Raw genomic sequence first — 18,384 nt, 5'->3', positions numbered from 1 at the left:
ATCATGTGCAGTGAACACATTGCAACTTTACATTATATAATCATTTAGTTTTCCTATTAAATGTTATTAATCATATGCTCTATATGAAGCGTATATATAGACTTATTTCCTTTCTTATGACATTTCTACTGACACGCCTTTCACTTGTAGGTTTTGGAAGATGCTTAGTCATGTGATCATTCTTTGCAAGTGACACCCACTGCATTATGAACATACGGTAGGTCCTACTAAGTGAATAAAAAAAAATACAGCCAAACTGAAGTCTTCACATTTTAATCGTGAAAGCATGAAGGCAGTTATCACAGAATGACAGTCATTCAAAATAATGCACTGAAAACAGTGTGTCTGAAAAGTAAAAGAAAAACACAGAAAGCAGCTTTTATGACCACAAACACATTTTCTAAATGACAAAAGCAAACACTTTTAGTGAGCTTAATCCTCTTCCTGTCTCACAGGTACAAAGGGAACAGAGGCTCAGAATACGGGCATGCTACGGGTTGTACGTCTGACGGATGTTTAGGGTGTCTCGCAGCATCAGGTCACGGAGTCGCCAAAGTGCATCTGCCATTGTCTTGTGGGCCCCCTTACTCTTCAGCCAGTGGGATGGTAGTCTGCTCTCTTGCTCTTTTGTCAGGCGCACATCTTGTTTTTGAACTGAAAGTGCACAAATATAACAATTAAAATCACACGTCTGGGGCACACGTCACAATTTTACATTACACTGTTATTAACTTACTTGCATTACTGAAAATTATGTTGAAGTTATTTTAAAGGTTTTTATTAGTGTGTAAAAAATGTTACAGTGCATGTGTCTTGCACCCTAAAATTGGAGCTTACTTGCTTTTAACTACACGTTTGTGTGCATATGATGGCTGCCTCGGGTCTCCTGAGTCCGTTTGTGCATAGAAATTAACACAACGCGTCTGCAAGATGCAATATGCACATGAAAGGTACAGGCAGTAAGAGGATGTGACAGGGTGAGGGGTCAGTAGGCACGTCAGCAGCGACTACACTGGCAGAAAGTTTTGAAGACAAGCTGATAGACCATCAAAGTCCATACGATTTAACATTGCTGTTGCACTGTGACAAATACGCTTGTCAAAATAGCTGGCAACAGTATCAGTACCATTTAAGAAGTCCATGTGGAAACCTGCAAAAATAGTCAGAGTCCGAGAAAAAGGTGGCGTGTTTTGTCCACCGGTCATCAAGACACCTAAGCTGGCAATTCTGTCATACACCGGTCCACTGAGACCAATTTTCAACCAAAATTCCATGTTTATCTTTAGATCATGCAAATCAGGAAAGTTCAGCATGGTCTGAGTTCTCTGGTGAGCCCTCTAGTGGAGCCCTCCAGTAACGCGTGAAGTACATGGGCAAGCATGTGAACAATTTTGTTCACCACACATCCAGTCGACTATGTGAATATGTGGTTAAAAAGCAAGTATATTTCAATCCTACGAGGACCTTGACAAACATATTACATAACTGAAAGCCTACTTTATGGAATAATGAGGAAATCGCTGATTACATTTGGACAAGCAAGACACAGAAATACATATAATACTCAAGTAGGAATGAGAGAGCATACCACTATCTGTACCTGTTCAGCAAATTAAATTATCTGTATCTGTATCCATATTCGTAATGGGTATGGATTAATGGGATGTGGGCATGACTAACCGGAAATCTGATATTGTTATGGGCTTGAAAACTTCAGAACAGCCTCAAAATGAATCTTTAGAGCAATGTTTTTGATTACAATAGTAAGAGAACTATTTTATTTAAAAAGGTTCCCATGTTTATAGTTTATTAGAAAACAGATACTGACACATTTTACTCGTGCTCATAAAAAGAACATTATCTATAGTCGTTTCAACAGAGCACTCGCTCAAGCCCACTCTCAAGCTATGTTTGCTATTTTGATCGTCGATTTACTATCGACTTAATCACTTGCAATCAAAAAACAAGACTAACCTGAGAGCGCTTGGTCCCACTTGCTAATAGTAGAGGACTCTGCAGTAAGGCCCTCGATGTATCTGAGGTACGCCTCGGAGTGGAGCAGCCGTTGAGACTTGGCTGGTGGGGACACAAACACTGGGGTGGAGGGCTGCTGGAGCGCAGGCTGTCCCATCTGGCCTTGTCCTGGGTACGGTGGTGGAGCCTGCTGCCCTGGGCCCATCAAACCCATCTGATGAAAATAATATAGGAAAGCTATTATTTATCTGGTTCTGAATGGAATTCACAGCATTTCATCAATATCTTGATCTAATTAAGTGTCACATAGTGGTTGAACCTTATCTGTTGATTAGGAGTTTCTTTCTTTTCTAAACACACATTTCATTTGACAATTTTTAACTGAATTAAAACAGTCAGTGCTGAGTATATGGATATTTTTAAATTACAGGTAGAATGTAGTACTTTCAGTAGTACAGTATTTTGAGTTCATTGTAAGTAACTTAACTATACCACATATGTTCTAAGTTAAGTTTTTTTTATGATTCAGTTTGACAATTTGTATACTGTTTATGAACAATATAACTGATATTATTCAGTTACTGGAGAAGAGCTTGATGTGAATTCTATCCTCCACAGAGATCTGCATCAAGGGAGCTACATGTAATATAAAGATTACTTTCTTACAGAGCCGTACAGATTACCTGGGATCCATGAATGTTTCCTGCTCCAGGTCCACCTCCAACGGCATGAATACCTGTGGGGAAATTCAACATCAACACAGTGAAAAAGTGCAGTGGCCAACTTGATATTGGTTACAAATTACAATATGCCACATTCAAAGTCCAATACTGATGAACCTGTGTCATTTTAATCTACATTAGAACACTAAGGAATGCCAATTGTGAATATATTAATAAAAATATCAGGTTTTGCTCATTGGAGACTATGAACTTCTCTCAATGAGATATTTCCAGCAAGACTACTGGTAATGAGCACGACAACTAACCAAGCCCCAGTTGAGGCTCTCAACTGACTAGTCATCAACTCAAGGACCTCTGCCTATTGGTACAGGTAGCCCCTCCAGCGAGTCAGATTGGTAGACAGGAAGCAACTGCATGGCAGGTGGGGTGGCTATGACAGCACTCTTACCAAAGTATGGCATTCCAGGAAACCCAGGCATAACGGGCAGGAGATGTTGGGGAAAGACAGGCACCCCCATGTGATGTGGTGGTATGCCAGTCATACTAATCATGCCTTCAACGTGGCCCTGCAGGGGCATCATAGCTGACCTATACGCACCCATCATACCTTGTTAGGAAGGAACAGTAGCAACACAAGACAGTAACATGCATCAGTCAAACATGCATCGACTAATGTTACTTCACTACCAAGCACGCAGACATATGTTATATATATATATATATATATATATATATATATATATATATATATATATATATATATATGCCTTTATTCAATCGCCACACGCACAATGGAAAGTTTTCATTGTGTGAGATGCAACAATCGATCAGCCGGTGATTGGAATCGGCCAGTTTTCAAGGAGAGCAGATTAAAGTACTTTGCGAGTAAACACGAAAATAAGGTGGGGAATTAGGTAGAATTTAAAAAGTGAAATAAGAAATAACCTACACTGCAAAAACTAAAATCTTAGTAAGATTAATTATCTTAATTGAAGGCAAAATATACTTGTTTTTTGTCTAACAAGATATTTTTTCTTACCAGGCGGCTTTTATGTTACAGAATTTCACTTGTTTCAAGTTGTTTTGGCTTTATGTAGCAAGTGAAATATTCTTGTTCTGTTGGCAGATAATTTTGCTTATTTTAAGTAATATTTCCCCCATTTTAGTGCTTTTTTTTCTTGTTTTTGAGAGCTCAGTTTTTGCAGTGTACCTACCTACCTAACCTAAAAATAGGGTACTGTTTATTTTACAAATATTTTAAAATAAAATATGCAAATACCCGGCCTCACCACGGGCATTCTGTGGGGAAACACTGTGCAGTGTTTAAATAAAATTCATTTTCAGTTGGATTTTATTTGTACAAAAAAGCTCAAGTCCAGCAGCCTAACCCAGAGCACTGTTTTATTGTGAGATTTGTTTGTGTGAGACAAGGTCCTGTAACCTGGTGCAGTTTTGGAGAAAAGTCAATGTTTTATTATGAACATACAATTGAATGGACCGCAGGAGGAATAGCTAATGTTTACACTAAGGGAGATCCGTGGAAAGAAAGAATTACATAAACGTTTGTGTATGCTGTCAGTTATAGTTCTTAAAAACAAATAAAATCAGAAATCGAAGAAATCCAATCCAAATCCAAGAAAATTGCAATCAGTGCATCTCTAATGAAAACAACTTGCACATGCACTACTGTCAAGCACTAATTCATTTTTTAAGTCCCAATCTTCAAATAGTGTACAGCAACCTTTCCACTCCATGTTCTACTTTCACATATAGATATGTGGAGTCTACCATAATGCGAAGGTTGAAGAATAAAGAGTACTGTACAACAATCAAGGTTTGGGCTTATCAAATGATGTCAGAGGCAACAAAAAATGAAATCACAACACTGCAACATCGCAAACATGCTGGCATGGGTGTGATTAGGAAACTTTAAAAATGTGAATATATCTAGCAGTTCAGCTTCTTATTCCAGCCTTCTAGTGTACACTGGGGATCCATCTGCATCTATGAGGGGTTACCTGACACAGGCGTCATGTTGGGATTTAGCATCCCCATGGGGGTTGGGGGAGGCACCACCCCCATCAGTGCCCCTACTGGGGTACCTGCTCTAGGGGACGTCTGATGCTGGGCCCTGTCACGCTCCTGCTGCTCGGCCACTTTAGCTGCTCGCTCTGCAACGCAACAAAGACAAGGGTGTCAACTCTACTTAACGTCTGGATCAAGACTACTTTTTTTTTTAAGTTCCACTCACCTTCATATTCTGCTTTCTTGGAGCCCTCCAGGTTCCTCCACTCTGTACCAACGAGGCGGCTCAGCTCTCCAAAGGAGAAGTCTGGGTGCTGGGCTTTGATGACTGCTCGCATCTCACTGCTGAACAGGATGTAGCCGCTCATGTTGATCTTCCGCTTTGAGCCCTCCTTCTTTGAAAGGCCCTTTATGGATTTGGGTGTGGACTGCAAACAAACCACAACCATCAACTGAGCCACATTATCACTTGTTAGTTTGCAGAGGAATTTTACCTGTTTTATTAAATACTTCCACTCTGACCTGTGGAGGAGTGTAGGGCATGATGTCCATGTCACTAGACATCGAAGATTGCATCCGTGGAAGAGAGTGGTCCACTAGGTCGCCGTCATCATCCCCAAGATCCTCTAGCTCCTCATCTGTCATATCAGCAAACTTAGCCTCCAGTTCCTCGATTTTCCTGTCCAGCAGAGGGGATGGCTCCTTCTGGGGCACTATGAGCTTCCTGTATAAGACAATCAGAAAAATATTCAAATAAATCCTTCATTTAAGAAGAACTGGCTGGCATACTTTAAGTTCTTCTTTCATTAAATTTGAAAACTGGCATAGACCATCATGAAGGAACACATCCATGGGTTTAAAGCACCCTACGCGGGAAGTTTTATTACCTGAAGTAGTAGATTTCATCCTCCACTACCTTCCCAGAAAGTGAAAAGCGCTTAAGACCCTTGAACTTCTTCATCTGCTTCTCACTCTCAATGTAGCGGCTCTCACAGAGCAGAACATTCTCTTCAGGTACTTCAGTTGGCCGACACGACAGGTAGTCTTTGAAGGATGACACCACACACTTCCCTAACAAACAAGACAATGGACTCAGTGAATGCATTAAAGGATTTCTATCACCACATGCATGAAGCTTTGTTGGTCCCTTCAAACCAAATGTCCGGTGAGGAGGGTACCTATGATGCAGGTCATAGGACACGTCTCCTCCAGGTTGCTGAGGAACACTTCCTTCTTGTAGAACATCTTGGTGGGCTCATGCTCCGTTTCCTCTGGATGGATGAAGATTGGGCCAAAGAAGTAGCCTGCTCCGTCTCGCATCCACATTTTCTCAATCCTGTGTTCAATATAAGCTGCATTAGATACATTAGATACATGATTGTGTCAACACATAATCATGCCATTGTGCCATGCTCTCTGTGTTCCATGTTTTCCAACTGTACCACAATATAGAGCTCCTGTGTCCAAAACTGACAGGAAGCAGTGACATGTGTCTCATGGTCAGTTGAAAAGAAATCACTGAGGCCCTTTGCATTTATTTGCATGTATGCCTTTAATTAAGAAAATGCTTTTAGAAGTTAAACAAAAGTGTTTGTCAAGTTGAAACTATACACTTTAATTCACTTCAGAGCATTCACAACCATTTAAATACAATGCGTTTACTCTACCTGCCCACGCGGTGGCGCACTAGTCTATGTGAGCCAATGTAAACACAGTCTCCCACTTTCAGCCACAGGTTGTTGTAGCAGAGCTGCTCATAGTACTGACACCCTGGCTCCCCATTGGTCATATCCATTGGAACGTCCTCCCTCTCCTGCAGAGACAAATTGTTGTCCTGACAATAGTCATTAATTTACATGTACTAATTCTTTTGTGAAAAAAAACATCTGGCGTTTACCTTGTCTACAATCCCATCTGTCATTTTGCTTTCATCAGCTATTTCTGGTGGTTTTTCCTCTTGTTTGGTGGCAAACATGGATGCCACGCGGACCACAGGTAAGGGGACCTCTCTGGGAACAAACCGAACAGAGCTCAAGGGCATGGCCCACATCTTGATCTTCTTGAAGGACTTGGACTTGGCAGAGTAGCGTGACTCGCAGACGTAAACATCCTCAGCTCTGAAGCCTTCCGGGTGAAGTTTGAAGTACTCCTTCAGTCCCACACACCACAAATGCTTGGTCAGCACTCAGTACACATTCAAACAGCTGATGCTCAAAAACCAAACCTATACCTAGAAAATGTACAGCAATAGGACAATATTTACCTTCACAAACATGACCACACATTTGCCCAGAATCTTACTGACAGGAGCTTTGTTGTAATAGTCGCTCTTAAAAACTTCCTTCTCCAAGAACTTCCGCGTGGCAAGATGAAATGTTTCATTTGGCCTGTAGAACCAGCAGCCGTACAGCCACTTCTCACCTGCATTTATTACACGTGCGAAATTAGAACTGGTCTCAATAGAAAATGATTTCTGACACACTGTACGTTACAAAAAAATCCAGCACAAAATATCAACATGTTTTCCTTGCAAAAACACTAATTAGTCTGATTAGTGCAGTGAGGAGACTGACCAGTGTCGTCTTGCCAAAGTCGCTCAATGTAGATGATATGAGGCTGGAGGTTTGGCTCTGCAGGTTCCACATATACATAGTCTCCCACGTGGTACATGCTATCTTTGAAGCTGCAGTCCTGGCTGTACGTGCGTTGCAGGCTAGACTGCCACGATCCTCCAACAGAGTCCTCTCTCTTCTCAGCTTCTGGGAATTCACAACTGACTCAGTAAAACACAGTAAACACAGAGACCATGTATGATAGAGCTTCTATGTACTGTGAACTTTAATATATATTCAACAGAATACCTCTTTTTTCCTCTTCCCTCTTGATTTTGTCCTCCTCAAACTCCTTGGGAAGCTTCTCTTTCTTCTCCTTTTCCACATCACTGTGCAGGTGTTTGGAGGTATAGCTGAGGGCAGGAGACATCAAGATCTCTCCGTTCTTACACAGTTCATCTCTGATCCGGATGAAGAACTGCTGCAGCTCCACAGCATCTTCAAAGATCTCGGAATCTGTCCTGTAATAAACATATAGTGTAACAAAACTTTGTCTTTCTTTTAATAAAGTAATCCTACAACATCTCAATGAGAAAAGATGATTCGATAAATTATTTAGTTTCGTACAGGATGGTCAACAGTACCTCACCTATTCAAACGTCTGGCCTTTTCCAGCACTTCAAACATGTGGTCCTGGAACACATCCAGCCTCTTATAACGCCCTCGATCTACATTATTTCTGATAATCTCAAAATTTAGTCGTGGCTTCTCAGGATTTGCGGGATCTAAAGCAGGAATCTCAGCGAGGGAATCACTGTAGCAACGGCCTTCATCATCCTGGTGCCCGAGCACGGAGACAAAGAGGCTGCGGACAAGTTCCTGGATGAGGCGGGGCACATCGGGCACATGGGCGTCGTCTCCTCCCTCCAGGTCACGCCTCGTCTCTAAGAGCACCCTGTGCAGCATGAGAGCATCGCGGTAAATCAGAGACTCTGGTTCGTTGTAGGTACAGGCATTGTTGAACATGAGCACCAAGTCCTCCACCAGTGCGTCCACATCCTGGTACTTATTAGCCAACATGTGGCTCTTGATCTTCTCCATGTCTACAGGTTTCTTGATGGCGATGTAGTAATCAGGCAGTTCGGCACGAGAAGGCAGTCGCAGGAAGATCGTGCTGAGGCGCCGGCCCCGCTTATCTGTGTAGTTCTTGACGGCCTCATAAAGCTCATTTAGCTTCTGCTGTAAGGGTGTTAGGTACTTGGACTTCTTCAGAGTAATGCTGTTCTTTCCTGCAATCAAATAAAGTGCATGTGTGTTAAAGATAACCCAATGTCTGATAGGAAACAAACTCACAAATATTGCTTTGATTTGATTCAGTCAATTGAAGTAAGTCTGGCTGACTAAGTGACGTACTTATTTTCAACTTTGGGGACATCATGTCATCATCATCTGTCACTGGCCCAAGATCCCTGCGTCTGTCTTTCATAATCTTCTCTAGGATGTCAGCATCATTGTAGACCTTGAACACAACAAAGAATTTCATCATGAGGAGCTCCTGGTTTCTGGATAAAGTCTCTTTCAGGCTAAAGTTCACTTAGAATTACCTCTAACCTTTGTCAACACTTCACAACAGTAAACAAATGTGCTTTTAAGACTTTGGAAGATCTCAGAAACAAACAAGAAATTAGAATATTTAAAACACATCTTTGAAAGGTAGATACAAATACCAAACAGATCTTACCTGGGAGCCTTCTTCATTGTAGTGTCGAGCATTGCGGAACATCAGCTTCATGTCTTCCACCATTGCATCTTCAGTCATGTACTTGTCTGAGCGGATGTTGTGCTCAATGGTCCTGAGGTCCATTGGTTCCAGGATGACCTTGTAGTAGTCGGGATAGTCCTTCTTCGAGGGCTTGACCATGAAGAGGTCACACAGTCTCCTACCAGTGCCAGCTTCTCGAGCCTCAGCCACAGCAGCAAAGAGAACTTTCATTCGGTTTTTCTTTGTATTTTTCTTGTGACTGGAAACAAAACACAAGGCAGCTGTCACTCTATCTCCACGTGGGGGGGGGGAACAAGCAAAGTACCTACATAGCGCTGAACAAGTACAATGTGACAAAGTGCAAACCTTTTTCTTTTTGTGCTACTGGTGTCGGACGTGGCAGAGGAGAGCATGCTGTCTCCATCATCATCATCTCTCTGTAAAAGCTCCTTTCTCTTCATCTACACAGATTACAGGTAACATACTGTATATGTATATTTCAAATGGTTATATATGGCTCGTAAAAATACCACAAGGCTGACAAAAATGTTAAACTTTGGTAACACAGAAAAAAATTCCATCAAAGATGCACAACTACGACAAGTGTACGTTGGCACTGACCTGCTGAATGTGCTGGAGTTTGAGTGCACGCTTGTAGATGGAGGAGTGAGGAACATTGTAGCGTTTGGCGTTCTCGAACATCAGGGTCAGATCGCAGTCAATATGCTCAACGCTCTCATATTCATTGTTCTTCATCTTGTTCCTGTGGGGAATTACGGGCTCTCACATTTGGGAAGGAGGGCACAGAAATACTGTACTGTACAGTGAGTGTGTGTGATGCCGTAGGGGTAGAAAATAAAAAGAGACAATGTTGGTGAAACAAATAAATGATGAAAACATTAACAAATTAAAAGAAAAACAATGCAGCAGAACGGGTTTCCATCCAAGTGGTGTTCGTAAATGGATACATTTTTGCTTGAAAAAATTGCTTGCACTTTAAAAACTGCATTGTATTTATTGAACAAACTACTTGATGTAAGACATATTTAATTGTTCTGGTAGATGTCTTCTCTGACACTAAATTTGCAGCCTCTGTTGAGGTACTTTGATCTAGCTCATAAAAAGACCTAATTTATTTTTCCACATTTTATTTCTAAGGAAATTATAAAAGGTAACCTAAAATTCACTTATTAAACAGATCTATTTTCACATACAAGCTATGCAAAAGTGTTACATAATGACAATAAGAACATGCTATTTTTAAACTGAAACTGAAGATTAAATACAGACATATGTAACTTCTTATTAAACCCCCGAATAAATACCGAATACTTTATTTGCTAAGAGGCTATTTTTACCAATGGGCTTTGCATTTTTAAATAAACTATTAAGTGTATTTAAAGGTTCAGTTTGTACGTGTTAAGAGGCATCTAGTGGTGAGGGTTGCGAACGGCTCAATGTGCATTGACGTGCTCCTCGGATGGTCCCATTTCCCGAGTCGTTCTTCCGTGTGTTCATGGGCTCTTAAGTTGGAATGTGGAATCAGCATGGACACTACTACAAAGATGTGTTGGATTAGCATTATTAGAGCATATAAACAATGCGCAGACATCTACAATATCTTATTTCAAAGATAATATATCTGGTCCTCTATTTGTCAAAATTTCACTTCTTTTCTTACTTCCTTCATTTCTTACTTCCAACAAACCAGACTTCTTCTTCTTCTGTATTCAACATAGTGACAAAACTGTTCTGTAGAGCAGTTTGTCCGTTTGGGCTACTGTAGAAACATGGCAGCGCAACATGGCAACTTCCATGTAAGAGGTGTATGTAGATAGAAATGGCTCATTCCAAGGTAATAAAACGGTTCATTATGTAAGGTCTTTATACACCACTGAAAACGTAGGTATATATATTATATTGAATTTCTGTCAATAGATCCTCCTAAATATTACACACTGAACCTATAAATAAAAAAAAATCCACTTCGATGTATTAAAAGAAAAATATTTGGAAAAAATAAAGACATTTCTCAATGTTGTTGAGTACTAAATTAGTCTGGCCCTTGTGGACACAGACATATGAAAACACACGCAGAGTTAGTTCTGTCATACTTGATGTGATGGAGGCAGATGGGTTGACTGATCTGGTGGTAGTAGTCGGGGTAGTCCTTCCTGGAGGGCAACTGCAGGAAAGGCTCAGAGATCAGCTGGCCCTGGCTGTTCCTGGCACCTCGCACAGCCTCATAAAGCTGGAAGATGGGATTACTCATGTCCATGTTAGAGGTCATACTCTCTGCCTCAGATTCCCCCTCGTCATAGTGGACAGAACCTGTGGAACACATGAAGAGATGAATAGATAACTTAACAATTCAATGATTCATTCAATTCATCCAGCGGATGCACGTCTGTTTGATGAACCTAAGATAATGAGGGGATACCAGAGAGTATGCCTTCCTCGTCACTTTCGTACTGTAGAGCCATGGTGATAGCTGAGAGGCGGTCTCCCTGGGCAGACCTTCTATTCCTGACAGAGACAAACAGAAGAGGAAGAGTGACAGAGTTCAAATCAAACATTAATATGACTTTATTCCACATTACTCCCAGTGTTGTCTCCCATTTACCTGATACGAATGCTGGACTTGATTGGTTCTCCATGTTCCATCTCAGACTTCTTTTGTGCAAAAATCTTTTTGATGGTGTTTGCATCCTGGAATTAATGAGTAGGTTATAGATATGAATGTCAAACACTGCTTATCACATCCAGCATGTGTCATATTCTCAATTACACACTCACCTTAAACACTTGCGATCCAGGCTCATTGTAAGTTTTGGCATTCTTGACCAGCAAATCTATATCTTTAGCCATGGCACTGACACTCCTGTAGTGGCCCACCTAAAAGCAAATACACTTATTATTTAGTTTGTAAAAAAAAAAAAAAAAGAATGCATATTTAATGTAGAAGGTTTAGTAGTGTACCTGGATCTTTTGAGCGATGATTTTCAGATCTATGGGTTCCTTAATGATGGCATAATAATCTGGATATTGCTAAATGAAAAGGACAAACTACACATCAAAACTTAATCATTTCACTGATAATGTCTTAAGTCATACTAAAGGTGCTCATACCATTTTGGACGGAAGCTTCTGGAACAGCTCGCTGACCAGACGGCCAGTGGGCTCGGTGTAAGATACCACGGCATCAAGGAGCTGCTCAAGGAACTCTTTCAAGCAGGTAGGGGCACTCTGTCACAAACAAGTGGTCACACAGTTTAGGTAAGGAAATACTGACGTACAGTACACTGTATATACACTCAAACTACACTGAAACTCCATTATAACAATTCTACAATAATAAGCATCTGATATTGTTTATACTATAAGATACTGTTTTCCTTAAAACTGGCTGTCAGTGGCGTGATACACACTTGAGAGATGAATTTGCTTTCAGTGAGGCTTTACCCATTAAACTCAAGAAGGTATATAAAACATAACAAGGCTCATTGAAGCAATAATCATATACACAATCATGTATTATTAAGGCAACATAGTTGTAAACATAATAATATGAGCACTGTCACAATGGTATGGTAAGTCAGCTTAAAACAAAAAGCTCATATTTAATTTTTCAGCCATTACTATGCAAGTTAATGCAGCAACATGCTCAGAATTCTTCATGACATATACCAAACCACCTCATCCCTAGGTAAGTCTGTGTAGGTAAGTCATCAAAGTAGTAGTATTTTCATGAAGATACTGTGAATAGATTCAACACATTAGTAACATTCTAATCTAAAGATTAATATAATAAAGTCATCATACATCTGTGTTGTCAGTAACGAGTGTCACCTCATCCTCAGTGGAACCCCCGGGGTTGTCTTGTGCATCGTACCCATCTTCATCATAATCATCATATTCCCCTCGCTGAACAAATTCATTCTTGGTTCGCAGGTAAAGGTCCCACAGTTTACAGGCTGCCCTGTACTCAGGGCTGTCAGACTAGACACACACAAGTAATACATATTTAGGTGCGTAGCCCGAGCCATGCACAGATATTAGGGGTCTGACACTTAGCTCATGAGACGATACACGATATTGGGATCACGAGAACGAGACAATATTTTAACAGTATTTTTAAGAAATCTTCAGTGACGAAATATTCTACAGGAAAAATAGGCTTTTATTTAACTGAAAGTCACAAAATGCAAATCAATGCAGGTGCATTTGTGTCTTGTCTGTCACTTTCCACAGGGTACACAAAATGCTGCCACACAAACGTTTTCACTAGCAAGGACCACACAATCAACAGCTACAATTAAATGATTTATTGATGATCGAAACAGAAAGATGTACGAGGCTTGCAGTTGCTGAATAGACATTCAAAGCGTTGTGGGGAAGCTACGACAGGGAAATCTGCCGTAGCACACGGGCACGACGGACCACCTTATAACCCTATGTAGAGGAAGATGGAGATCAGAAGGCAGGAGAGTGAAAGGGGTGGGGGGAGGGATGCAGAATGCCAGAGCGAAGAAGAGGAGCTGGGACTTGTGGGTATTTATGGAAATGCTGGCGATGACGCGTTTGATGTGTGGTCCCGTTACTGAACCTCGGCTAATTAGCTCAACTTAAAAGTGGCGGCGGCGGCATCTTCTGTGCCAATTTCACACTCCACCTAGATAAGAAATACCATCACGTTTTAAATTTGCAAGATCTCATGACACGGGATTTCATCACACCCCAAATAGATATAAATGAACTTTCTGCCCGCAGACATATACACCTTTTTTACTTTATCACAAGAATTCCTTTTTTTTACCTTGTAATATGTTTTTGCATTGTTGAACAACAGTTGAAAGTCACTGGTGAGTTGTTCAACATCATCATACTCCTCCATCTTTAACTTCTGCTGGATTTTCATCATGTCAATAGGCTGAGACACCACATGGTAATAGTCTGGCTGATTCCTGTAAGAAATAGGAATGTGTACATTTTCTCGGTCTAATGTTTGTGTTTGTTTACGATATTAAAGGAGTTCCAGTGATAATATGCACATATCTAATGATCACTCATCTGATCCTCAGCAAGTGTATTTCCTCACCTTCGTTTGGGGGCTCTGATGAACAGCTCACACAACATCCTGCCCTGGTCATCCTTGTAATCTCTGATTGTGTTGTACAGTTCATGACATACAGCAATCTGCAAGGCAAGGATTAAACACTGAAAAATATCCACATCCTTTCCCATGTCAACTACGTAATCTGTGTAGGTGGTATAATTCTGACAGCATGTTAAAAGCACAACAGTAACTGAAATTTGAAAAAATATTACAGGATCCACAGTTGGAATGTTTGAGGTCCTTCTCCTCTTTCTCCCAATTGAAGACAATAACGTTGAAGTCAGGCTATCGTCAAAATCTCCTCCACTCACACTGCTAGAGGGGGATGTCGCCCTTCTCCTTTTCAAGGCCATGACGAACCCCTGAGGTAAAGAGCCGGTCAAACAACAAGTGTCACTACATGGAGAGCGTCTTACATTAGCGCTATAAACATTATAGAGACTAAGAAAATGATCTGAATGAAGGACACCAGCTGAGCTCTGCAGCAGTCAGTTACAACGGCTTATTGTGTTAATGATTCCTTACAAAATATTGTTACTAAGTATATGATGAAACTAATTTCATTGTGAAAATTTGATGAGAGCTAATTCTATAACTATAGCTAGAGCTGGCAGACTATGGCAACTATGACTAACAATAATGAAGAACTGAGGAACTGTTAATGACCAACAGGGTTTTTCACAGCACTTTTTGATTTGCTGTGGTAGGAAATGCACATGTTACTAATAACATTAACAATGACAGCCTTCTATTCAAGTGTCCTAATGAGCACTAAACCAGCATGCACAGTACCAGGACCCGGAAAATGAATTCAGCCATCATAAATTTTATACCGGTACGTTTCCTACTGTAAAATGTAAAAATGTTTTCCATTAAAAAAGGCCCTTTGGAGCTGATAATGATCAATTCTTTGGATTTAATGAGAATGTAAATATTTCAGCAGAGAAGCTATTACAGTCAGAATGTCTTGTCTACACAATTCACAACCACACTAGTCGTGTAGTTAGAAAGAGATTTTTTTTTAAGGGAGAGACAAAATAAGACAGAGACACAAAGCGGATCATTCAAACCAGTTCTCTATATTGATGCTGTACTTTTCATTAACCTGTTTATGATTTACAGTTTATCACACCATGTCTTTATAAAAGGTGGTAAGGGAGGGTTACTTCAAAAGAAACAGGGCACAATCTGTCAAGATGGTAGACAATTTTAAGAATTTTAAAAAAATGTAGGAATATTTTACTTTATTATAAGTCACAAAATGTACCATTATAAATGCTCACATTAGGAGTATTGGAAGCAGGGCCAAAGGGATAGGAGATACCCACATGTCATCCACGCTGAATAATTTCATGTCACCCCAAATGAACTTTGAAACCTGATTATACGCTGAGAAAACTGGACACTCGTGTCGCATATTGATAAATTCTCCTCTCCAAAGGCAACAGAAATAAGCAACTCATGGGTTTGTTTTTTTTACAGCCCTTCTGTTCTCCTAGTCGGATTAATGTCCCTCATTTTCAGATTATAAAAAGGTGACAACCACAATAGCTGAGTATTATCACCTGGAATGATTTTTCTGTTAACAGGCACCAACGATGTTTGCGGGTCTGCAGGTTTGACTGACCAAAAACTGTTACCCTGCTGTCTCTATGCCATGTAACTGCGCACAGACTGCAGTCCCTGAGTGCACACATCAGCACTAGTAAGCTAGCACACAGAGCAGCAGCTGTCCACGTACCTGTCACTCAGCGTGGACAGGTAGGGACAGACCACAGGACAGCTAACGTTAGCTACAGTTAATGGTTAGCCTTCAACATCATCCAGACAGCGCCGAGACAAAGGCTTCGCTGTGCCAACGTCTAACGTTAACGTTACAAAGCTAACTAACGTTACCGTTAAGTGCATCGACGACAATTGATGGAAAATATTCCACTTGATATTTCAGTCCACTTGACACAGTCGTGTGCTTACCTTCTGTGAGAGCGTTACTAGACCCGCAAAATCTTTACCATCAAAAAATGCCAATCGCTTATCGATTCTAGACCGAGCGACAGAAGTGTGAAGTTAGCAACCATTCAACTGCCACTTCCGTTTTTCACCTTCAGAATAAACGCGTACTTTGTTTCAACGTAGTCATACCATAGACTTTTACGTAATGACAATGTTTTTTTTTTCTCTCCTCTTCTCACTTTAATGGGATTTGTTTGATAAGCAGGTCGAATTATGGTGACCACTTTTAGTATTTAGAAACCACAGCCTTGGCATAATTAAACAACATAAAACGTCTAAACCACGACGTCGAGTTCCTGTTGTTGAGAATCCAATTTTACACATCAACCTCGCCATTAAACCTCTTCTTTTAGACTTGAACAAAACCACTTCAAACCTAGGCTACATAAAACTACAACTATGTCAAGTAGTCATTTTCACAGACATGAATCCTGTTTAAAATCATATTGTGTACATATAAATGCCCCCAGGCTCGTTGAGAACTCGTGCTTGCTTCCATGTATGATGACAACAGACAGACAAAGCAGCACCTTTTCAAAACCCTTTCATCCCTTATATGTTATTACTAAGTGTTTGAGACTTACAAGATAAAAGTTGTCATCCTTTCTTCAAGTTACAGGTTCCCAGGGAAAATAGTACTGCTGCCATGTCACCACAGTCATTATGAACAGCAATAAAAACTGGCTGGCAGAATAGTTCTCTGACTGAAGTTAATCAGTTAAGCAGTTTTCAAGTCCCAGGTGTAAAGCCATCAAAAAGACAATAAGAGAATATGTTTGTGAGATTTCTCAGTAGGATAATAAATGGACTTCAGTGGAAGCAAGAGGGGTGATGGTATCATTTTAAGGGACATTCTACCAGAAACATACATTATCTGTCCTGGAGTTGTTACAGTACATAAAACTTGCATAATCCAGAAATGTCTAAAACTGACTAGATGGTTGATTTCCGTGAGTTGTTCTTTAAAGGAATATGTTATTCATTAGGGTCTCAGATGTTTTTTTCTTTATTAAAAATACTTTTGAAAACTACAAATCCTGAAAATTGGACTGTCCTCAGCCAAATTAGAGCTAAATCTTTCATAGTTTTGTTTTGCTAAGTTGCTATCATTAACATCAATTGATTAAAAACATGAAATTATACATACGTTTTATAAATAAATAGTATTTTATGACTGTCCCCATGTTTTTGTCCTGTCATGTTTACATAAAACAGTATATAAATAGTGTGCAATAAGCCTTTAAGGTTATGACTCAGTGGAATTGACTTAATTTGACCTAGGTGACGCTAAAATGCATAGAGGGTGAGTTCTGTCATTAGTAACATAGTCAAAAATCTTTTGAATAAATAGAAATTACATTATAAATTTGAAGCTTTTTATGCTCATAGACAAAAGTTTTGAATGATATTTAGTCCAGAATACAAGAGCCAGGACACTTACAGGACAACTTTGACCCACATATACTTTACTTTGGCTTAGTGTTATAACTTGTTAGTTTAGGTTGACAAAACAATCTCACCTCAACGTATCTGTTATAATGCTTTTGATCATATGATCTTCATCAGCAGATTGATTTCGCCAGTTGTCAAAGAATTATGGATGTTCAAATGTTCAAATTTTTAAATGTAACTGTTAATTTTCATCCTAAATGTATAATTTTAAAATCTTTAGCTGGTAAAGCCTACAGTATTTGTATTATTAAGATCATGTGAAATGATTGAAAGCACTTGTGGTAAACAATTGTTTTGTTAACTGAATAACTAAATCTATTGAATTGAAAATATGTTCAGTTGTCATTCATTTTTTGTATGAATTTGGTCATTATTATATGTCACTGGCTGAACATAACTGAATTAGTCTAATCTTAAATTAACATTAAAATCATAATAAGAAATTAAAATAGGAATGTTTCCCAATACACAAATATATCTTGTCCTGCATGTCAGTCCTGTCACAACACCGTCAGCCCTGTCACGCCACAGTCAGTCCCGTCACATTAAATATTATGATTTAAAAAAAAGTCATAATATTGATTAATATTTTTTTTTTAACTGTGTAGATGAAGGTGGTGGAACATACCCACCATTATGTGTTTGTAAAATATCCTGTGTTAAAGTATTTTTCTTTACAACTATATAAGTGACTGGCGGTTATTCTGGACTTTCCATTCACTACATTTGACAGAAAAATTGCTTATATTTCTTGTAAAAATTCTAATCCCATGTTAGATACAATCAGGGACATGTAATCAATAAGAA

At 39.7% G+C, this 18,384-nt stretch overlaps 1 protein-coding gene across 5 annotated transcripts; it reads right to left on the bottom strand.

Annotated features, from left to right (window-relative positions):
• Nucleotides 1-257: 257 nt before the first annotated feature.
• Nucleotides 258-16,210, bottom strand: LOC119885943 (protein polybromo-1-like). Of its 5 annotated transcripts, none has more exons than XM_038696311.1 (30): nt 16,087-16,210; nt 14,325-14,474; nt 14,095-14,192; nt 13,813-13,960; nt 12,819-12,995; nt 12,126-12,242; nt 11,976-12,044; nt 11,793-11,891; nt 11,620-11,705; nt 11,437-11,522; nt 11,111-11,327; nt 9,618-9,759; nt 9,363-9,457; nt 8,976-9,255; nt 8,648-8,753; nt 7,884-8,523; nt 7,544-7,755; nt 7,256-7,441; nt 6,946-7,103; nt 6,580-6,831; nt 6,350-6,516; nt 5,861-6,018; nt 5,570-5,753; nt 5,205-5,406; nt 4,909-5,110; nt 4,676-4,828; nt 3,106-3,264; nt 2,658-2,710; nt 1,975-2,188; nt 258-654 (listed from the first exon to the last, which is right to left on the bottom strand). In XM_038696311.1, the coding sequence occupies exons 2-30, from the start codon at nt 14,463-14,465 to the stop codon at nt 491-493; spliced, it is 4,965 nt and encodes a 1,654-aa protein (XP_038552239.1). In that variant the 5' UTR covers nt 14,466-14,474; nt 16,087-16,210; the 3' UTR covers nt 258-490. The 5 variants fall into 5 exon arrangements, with proteins under 5 accessions (XP_038552239.1, XP_038552240.1, XP_038552241.1 ...); XM_038696312.1 differs by having other exon boundaries at nt 12,846-12,995; XM_038696313.1 differs by having other exon boundaries at nt 6,350-6,495; nt 12,846-12,995.
• Between the last annotated feature and the right edge of the window lie 2,174 nt (nt 16,211-18,384).

This window comes from Micropterus salmoides, unplaced genomic scaffold (assembly GCF_014851395.1).
Source record: "Micropterus salmoides isolate LMB-PRFRI ecotype aquatic unplaced genomic scaffold, ASM1485139v1 Ms_hic_scaffold_4, whole genome shotgun sequence".
In the NCBI taxonomy this organism is placed as follows: domain Eukaryota; kingdom Metazoa; phylum Chordata; class Actinopteri; order Centrarchiformes; family Centrarchidae; genus Micropterus; species Micropterus salmoides.
This window is presented reverse-complemented; position numbering and strand designations above follow the sequence as displayed.